General features: G+C 36.6%; 1 protein-coding gene across 4 annotated transcripts in view; it reads left to right on the top strand.

Annotated features, from left to right (window-relative positions):
- Window positions 1–2,115: 2,115 nt before the first annotated feature.
- JHY (junctional cadherin complex regulator) overlaps window positions 2,116–8,074 on the top strand; it is a 68,050-nt gene continuing 62,091 nt past the window's right edge. For all 4 annotated transcript variants that reach the window (XM_019633435.1, XM_019633434.1, XM_019633437.1 and 1 more), the window contains exon 1: window positions 2,116–2,520. In XM_019633435.1, the coding sequence (XP_019488980.1) occupies window positions 2,195–2,520 (326 nt within the window). In that variant the 5' untranslated portion in view covers window positions 2,116–2,194. The remainder of the gene's footprint in view (window positions 2,521–8,074) is intronic.

Here is an 8,074-nt window from a genome sequence, read left to right as displayed (position 1 = left end):
AGGAAATTCGATTCTCCCAGTACTAGTGGACTAGACCCAAGGTTGGTTCTCTATGGAACTGGACATTTTTTAGTGCCTAGGTATCCCTGTCGGTCTTGTTAGGAGATTTGTTTGTCTCTCTTGGTCAGAAATTTTAATGGAAAACTGTTGTGCCACTGGGGAGCCACTTTCATTACATGCGAAACGCCCACTTTTTCATTTAGTTAAGCTACCAGCTTTTCCTTCTTTAATCCCATGCTTCTATAAGATCACTCCTCCACGGAAGACCCAGCTTTTGTGGTGTTTGGCTTTGCTCTCTTTATACTCTCCCAAACTCCATTAATCTGTTAACAACAAAAGTATTATCTTCTTCTATGGACATTTTAAAATTGATTTAACTCCAAGGGACGCTAGTCGACCTCATTTAAGAAAAGAAGAGAAATTGAAGGGACTGAATAATTTCATGAAGGAGCAATTCCACATTGAAATATAATGATTATTTTAAGCTTTTTCTTTAAGTTCCTCAGTACAGTGACTTGAACTCTTATACTAAAACTGGTGTTTAAAAACTTTCAGTTACAATGGGCTAGAACTTGATGGATTTGCTGCTTTCTAAACATACCCTAAAAAGCAACAGTTAATCAGCTTGTCAATATTAAAATAATACAGTTGTATGAAATATTGGGTTGTCGGAAAAGTCATGACATATTTTTTTTATGTTTTTCATTGCAAAAATGCATCGTGACTTTTCCGGCAACCCAATAGATGTATTTTTAAAATAAGAGACTTAATATAGCAAACCAGTCTGTACAGTTAGACAATAATTTTAGTCCACCAATTGGGACAACTTTGAATTAAAAAGAAAACCAGTTCATATGTATTTAAATATGAATGTTACCTTTTGTCTGCTTTGTTTGTTAAGGTGCTTTCCTCCAAGGAGTTGATGCTGTTCCTTGGGAATCTTAGCAACAAGGTCAACATTATAAGCAATGCTAGGAATAGGAATGAGATCATATTATTTAATTAAAGTTAGGATCTGCCACAAGAGCAAGCCCTTTAAACAAATTGTACAGTAATCTCTGATGGTGAAGATTTCTGTTATCTGAAAAAAAAAATGTCATAAAGGCAGTGAGATAGAAGACAGAAGAAAGAGAAATACTAGGTAGAGATGAAAGGAAGCACAATCCAAAAACATCATCTCCTTTCAATCTGATATGAACTCAAAGCACCCTTTCCATAAACCGTCTCAACAGTCTTTATAATAGCCCTTTGAGAAAGGGAGGACTCACTTGAAATGACACTCTTAATCGAGTTAGAAGAGACCCCAGCTGTTACTCCTGCCAATCTCCCATCCACCCTACACTCCCCAGGACAGAGGCTCTTCCAGGCAGGCGGACATCTAGCTTCTGCTATGAATTGCTCAGTGGAAGAATTCACAGGGCCACCAAATCTTTGGTTGAATAGTTTTAATCATTACATATATATATATATATATATATATATATATTCCGCTCTGGAAGTTGATCTCCATGTAACAGCCCCCTAAATTACACATTTCTATCTAGTAGCAACCTGGGTATCAAAAAGTCTTCCAAATGACGAAGCCAGCCAATGTAGGTCTAGGAACAAAACAGCTTCCCTCTTTACAGTTCTGATTATGGAAACCACACTCTTCCCCTCCCTCCCTCCTTTATTTTCCACAAGGTAGACCATTAACCTGTTTTTCTCTACTGTGAATATGACAAAACAATGATATATTTGTATCAGTGCTCTGGGTATTTGAAATAAGGCCATTGAAGTCCTGTCCATAATTACCACTTGGCTTCCAGGGCTGTCTGTCGTAGGCCCTTGGAAGCTGGAAAAAGAATGTGCTTCTGCACAGCCATTTGATTTCCTCAATGAAGCTGCCCTCAATTACTCAGGCTGGTTAGGAGTTCTATGTCAGATGTATTCCTGTAGAGAGAAAAACACGATAGTTTTTTCCACTAGACTTCCTCATACACACAAAAGGTATACATAAAAGCCTGCAGATAATTTAACAAGGTTCTCATACTCATTTAAATTTTTAACATTGCAATTAGAGAGATTGCAATCAGTTGACACAGAGTAACATAAATATAATTTTTTTAGGTGATGCTTTTGTGAACCACAACTTTATTCAGCCAACGACTCCTATCAACAAGAGTATCCCTGTTAACTTTTGTATTTTTTCAAGATGAGTCATAGTAAATTAATTCCAAAGCTCTCTATTCAATCTCCTGTCCATCATATCAACTTAAAGGTTCAGTCCACAGAACCACCTTTTAAGAAAGAGGACTTACATCTGATTTTAAAAGACTCCTTGGAATCTGATTCAGAAAGTTTCACTCAAGAGATTAAGGCCCAGTCTGAATTTAAAGACCAAATCCAGGACAACAGTATGGAGCCTGACAGCTTAGAGGAGGATAGCTTGAGTGAGACAGAAGAGGAAGCTAGCAGGAAAGCAGCTCAGACGGCCAGCAAGGACAACCTCCATACCCAGGACAACGGCACGAATAACAGGTAAGGAACTGGCTTGCCTAAGATAACAGTGGTTTCTGAAATGTGTTGCTAAATAATCACTGGTACTGTTCCAAGTAAGAGTAAGGACAGGCTCTCATAATGAGTACCTTGTAATGTGTGTGAGACAGGTCTCCACACCAGCTAGAGACACTTCGGCGATAGGGTGTTTTTTGTTTTTTTTTGCCACATTCTTTTTTACAGTATTACAAAAAATATGCAAAAGACAAGGAGAGGTATTAATAAAGGCATTTGCTTTTTTTATGCTTCTTGTTTCCTGTCCATATTCCAAGTGTCTCCACTGCTATGACCCCACCTTGGAGAGATCTCAGAAAGGCTAGTATAGAAGAGCGCCATGACTTGGAGTCAGAGAGTATTGATTCTGTCCAGGTGCTGCTGCTTTAGGGTATAATTTGGAATAAGTTACTTAACTGTTTTGCATATCACTTTTTCTCACCTGTCTAATGAACCAGACTGTCGATCTCTCAGGAATGCTATGAATGTCAGTAAAGTACATTCTAGGGGTAGAATCCTACCTGCGCTCATAGATGTCAACTTCCCAGGACTTACAGAATCATATAAAGAGTCCATTTTTAAAATTAGTATTGATGGGGTATTAGCTTTATGCTATGAGCTACCAAAAACTATAAGAGAAAATAAATTAGTGCAATATTCCTCAGTTTTAATGAAAATATAAATGATATGATAGAATGTAGAAAAAGTTAAAAGCTATTGGTTAGAAAGGAGTTTTAGTGTGGTGGTGAAGTTCATAGAGTCTGAAATAGATCATCGGGTTAAAATTCTGCCACTTGGTAGCTGTATGACCTTGGCCAAATCCACTTAATCTGTGCTTCAGTTTCCTCATCAGTAACAATAGGATAATAATAATAGTTACCTTACAGAGTTATCGTGACACTAAAATAAATTAATATATATAAAACATATAAAGTACTGAGAACAGTGACTGGTTCTTTATAAGTTATATATGTATTAGATTTTTTTTTAATTAGGAGTAAAATATATTGAGGAAAATTTATTGGAAGGCCTAGAACTTGGACAGGCAGGGTTTTGGAGACAAGGTAAGATTTGGAAAAAAAGAACAGAATTAGGATGTCAGTGTCCTATTAAGGATCCCAGCTTAATAGCAGAGGATCTATTCTGAGTATAGGGAAAGTGGACTGAATAGGGGCCGACATGGAATGCAACCAGCCCACACCACACACAGAACATGGAGCACAGAACTCAAATGACGTGTCCCAGTAATAGAGTCACAGCACGGGGTTGTGTGGAAGCCAGAATTTGAGCCCCATCCTGAGTCTTTTTCCTCCTTTCTTCTTTCCATCCTTCTTTCTTTCACTGGGAATATCGAGTTGAATCAAGCTCATATGCTTTTTAGAGGATCTCAAAGTACAGTACAGGTGATAAGTGTTGTCACCAAGGTGCAGACATAGTGCTGGGGGCAAAGGAGGGGCTCAGGAAGACTTTGGTCAGACAGCCACACCTGACTAGGCTGGGTTGGGTACACCAAGGAGGAGAGAATACAGGTTCTTGGGGAGGGCACTGAAATGAAGCAGAGACGAAGTAACTTGTTTAACGTCATCACGCTGTGAGGGGATGTTTGTTGTTTTGTTATTGATATTGTTTTTTAAATGTTGACAACATTCTAACCTACAGAACAATACAGAGAAAAATGCTTATAACCCTTATTGCCATAATTGTTTCAGATATATATATATATATATATATATATATATATATATATTTTTTTATTGCCCAGCTCGGGCTGGACTCAAACCGCTGTTGCTCAGAGCTCAAACTCTTGAGCAAGCTCTTAACCAACTGAGCCACTCAGCCGGCCCTTCAGATATATTTTTTAAAAGACATATGATGTTACAGATAAAGTTTTCTTGTTCCCCTTCTCAAATCCATTCCCCTGTCTTCCTCCTCAGAGATAACCAGTACACATTCTTATGTGGGTGTGTATCCTTGATAGCAGTCTTTTATTTATTTCCACATCATAGGTAATTTACATATATAAATGAAAGAATTAACAGGGCTTGGTGACAGATTACATATGATGACTGAAGAAACAAGAGAAGCCAAAGATTATTTTAAAGTTCTAATAACAATAGCTAGTATTTAAAATAGAGTACTTATCATGAGCACATCACTGTGCATGTATTATTTAATCCTTATGACAGCCCTGGTAGGTGGACTCTTTAATGATCCCATTTTAAAGGTTGCAGATTAGGTTTAAAAATGCTATATTATACCCATTTATTATATCTAGTGAGCAGAAAACTCAAGCAGTCTGACTCTGCTTTAAACCATGTTTTTTATTGTAGTTCTAAGAGAGTCATAGTCTCCTAGGTAATAAGCAGCAGCAGTTTTATTTACGGAAATGAAATGGGAGCATCAGAAAGGAAAGGTCTTTTGTGATGGATAGGCATTCTTCTCTGTACTCTTAAGATGAAGAATCCAAGGCAAGGATCCATGAAATGACCTCATTTCCCTAGTGTTGAGTTTTTCCTTTTTGAGTTGATGCTCAGGGACCTGACTTTAACCTTGCTGTTTACTCAAGGACAATGTAAATACCACTCAGTATATTTCAAAATAAAGAATAATACTTACAACTTGAAAAATAAAACAATTATTTTTAAAAAAGAATAATACTTACAAAAATCAAAATTATGGTTAGGGCTTGGTCTTCTGATTCAGAGTTTCTTAAATAATGCTATTTTCCTTAGATTAATTTGCCTTGGAAATGTTTAATAATAAACGACAATCCCCAGGGTTAGAATGGGTGATATCCCTAGTAACTGTTTGGCTGGATAGTGCTTCATACATTAAACATTAGGAGGACCAGTTCTCTGCTACAAAGGAAAACAGAACTGAAGCATTTAGCCAGATAATGCCTCAAAAATATTATTCAGGTGAGTGTTTAGTTATTGGTCCCTTTTTCTGCCTCACTTTAGTATGGAAAGCTTGTCTAGGTATATTGTTTCTTGGATCTGAATAGTTTATAAGTAAGTAGACAAATTGATCTCAGACTCTCAATATAAAATTAAAGTAGGCTTTCATTTCTGTAAGGTAGATGGCATTCTGGGAATTGTAGTTCAAAAAATTAGTCAAAGTCTTACCTTAAAACCAAGGAAAACCTCTTTCTTCTTGCTTTTATAAGCAATTTTAAAAGCCTCCTGACAAGTCACTTGAGCCCCATTCTTAATGTTTTGATGTTACTAGAACGTCCTCAAAGCAATTACTCCTTGTATTTTACCAAAGTCAAGCCATATTCAATGTATATGGATTAGAGAAAACCTTTTACTTAATGGAAATTGAAGCAGCATTGACTGTAGTGAATAAATCAAGAGTAGAGAGAGGATCTTCACATGATAATCCTTAAACCCCACTCCAGAACTAGCCTTATGACCCTTGGCGCTTCTGAAGAAGAGATCAATGTAATTCCTAGAGCATTAGAAATAACCTCTTTAGTCCTGGGGCCTTCTGAAACCTTATATGTTAAAAAAAAAAAAAATCAGAGAGCAGCAGTACAGTACCTAGTATATGTGTTTAATAAGGCCTTGTTTACAAGAATACTCAAATATAATTAGCTATCATTTGTAGAATTATTTGCTTTATACATACTATCTTATTTACCTTACAAGAGCCTCTTAGCTAGGCATTATTATCCCCATTTTGCAGATAAGGAACCAAGGCTCTAAGATTTGTGTAGGGATAAGTAGTTACTAAGAGGCAGAGCCTGTGCCTATAATTTTAAGTATCTAAATAGGTGATCAAGGGCTGATCTGATAAAAGATTCAATTTTACTATCTAACGAATATTAAAGATATAATAATTTTAATGTGGACTAAGCTGAGACCAAGATACAGATGCATGTAAAATTATAAATGTTATTAAAGTAATACAAATATTTAAAGGATACTCTGCCCTAAGAAGAAATAAACATTAATTGTATTTTACTTTGGACAGAGAGCCATAGTCTATATTCCTCACACCTCTCCTGGGAAACAGAAACATTTTCATTCATTGAGGTCTGCAGATGTCTTCCTCTTATCACCGGCAACCATAGCCTTCACAAAAGATCCCGCATTCTGTCTAATAAACCACCTTGTGCCAGAAATTACTGGGTGAAGATAGGCACGATGAGGAATTATTAGTTAAATTGAATATTTTAAATTGTCTGAAAGTAAGGAAGGAACTCAGTAATAATAATCTGCATTTTTGTTGTTTTGTGGTAGTATACAATTTTTCCTCTCAAATGCTTTCATATATATTGTTTCAGATTAATAATACAAGAATCAGGTGAAGTATTGAATGATGATTTCTAGGACATAAATAGCAGTACTGGATAATCAAAATCTATAGTGGGTAAGGACCAAAACTCAGCATTTTCATTACTCCTCAAATTCCCGGACTGTTTTGTAGAACTCATTGGAAATATTTAAGCTGAGGATAGACTACTTTCTCTCATAGGTGTAGGGCTTTTCTTTGTTTGTTTGTTTCCACTGGTTGGGAGCATGAAGACGCCACTTGAAGCTAGGTCTAATATTCTAGTGTTATGTATTATTAAGAACATTCTGAGAGTTTCTAGCAGTCAACATTCATCCATGTTGATTTCTGTTGTCTTTATTAGATAGATTGGTTGGCCAGTCTCTTCAAATACATTACACTACATACCTTATTCTAGGGGTTTCACACAGTATTTTAGAACTAGCTGCTAGCATTTTAGTTATTTATTCCTGATCACATGGGAATAGTTAGAGAAGTGACTTTTTCCCGTAGGAATTAGTCATTTCTGTTTTATGTTCATTCATTTGCTCACAAATCCTGCTGTAGTTAAACCCGAGCTCCTCAGAGCAGGCATGGTGCCATCATAGCAGATGAGCAGTCAGAGAAGGAAGTATAGAGTGTGCGAGGGCATGAATTGTATCTATTAAAGACAGAGTCCCCGCCAGAAATGCTAAAGCCACAGTGACTCCTGGGGTTTATTGCCCTCAAAGAACGACCAGAAGCAGTTCCTTTCTAGTTTATTTCAAAACAGGGATGCATTACTATGGTACAATAAGTAAATAGTGAGCTCGAAACCTCATAAAGTGCAATTCGAATTTATATCACCCGCAATCCTGTGAGTTCATTAAGAGGATTAAGAAGATTGTAACCAAGGGATAGTTTAATTCATGACCTTTACTGTGTTCCACTCTGTGACAAGTTTGAAAATATAGGAAGCTTTGATTACCATAAATTTTTAATGTATTGAATTTAAACTAAATGCTTTTTCCAACACTTAATATACATTGCCAAGTTTCACACGATAGGCCCAATTTAGTTAATAAAATAGTGGATTCTTAGAGCTGTTAGGGCTTTTAGAGTTCAGCCTACTTACTCCCCTTATTGTACAAAAGAGGAATCCAAAGCCTAGAGTACTTAAGAGACTCACTCGAGTTCACACAGCTTGGTCAGTGGCAAAGATCTCAACACCTGTCCATTGCTTTTCCCATAACATCACAGCTACCTTGCAATTCCAATGCTATTATTA

This window comes from Hipposideros armiger, unplaced genomic scaffold, assembly GCF_001890085.2.
Source record: "Hipposideros armiger isolate ML-2016 unplaced genomic scaffold, ASM189008v1 scaffold_1313, whole genome shotgun sequence".
NCBI lineage: Eukaryota > Metazoa > Chordata > Mammalia > Chiroptera > Hipposideridae > Hipposideros > Hipposideros armiger.
The sequence above is the reverse complement of the archived record's forward strand: the minus strand, read 5'-3'. Positions and strand labels throughout refer to the sequence as shown.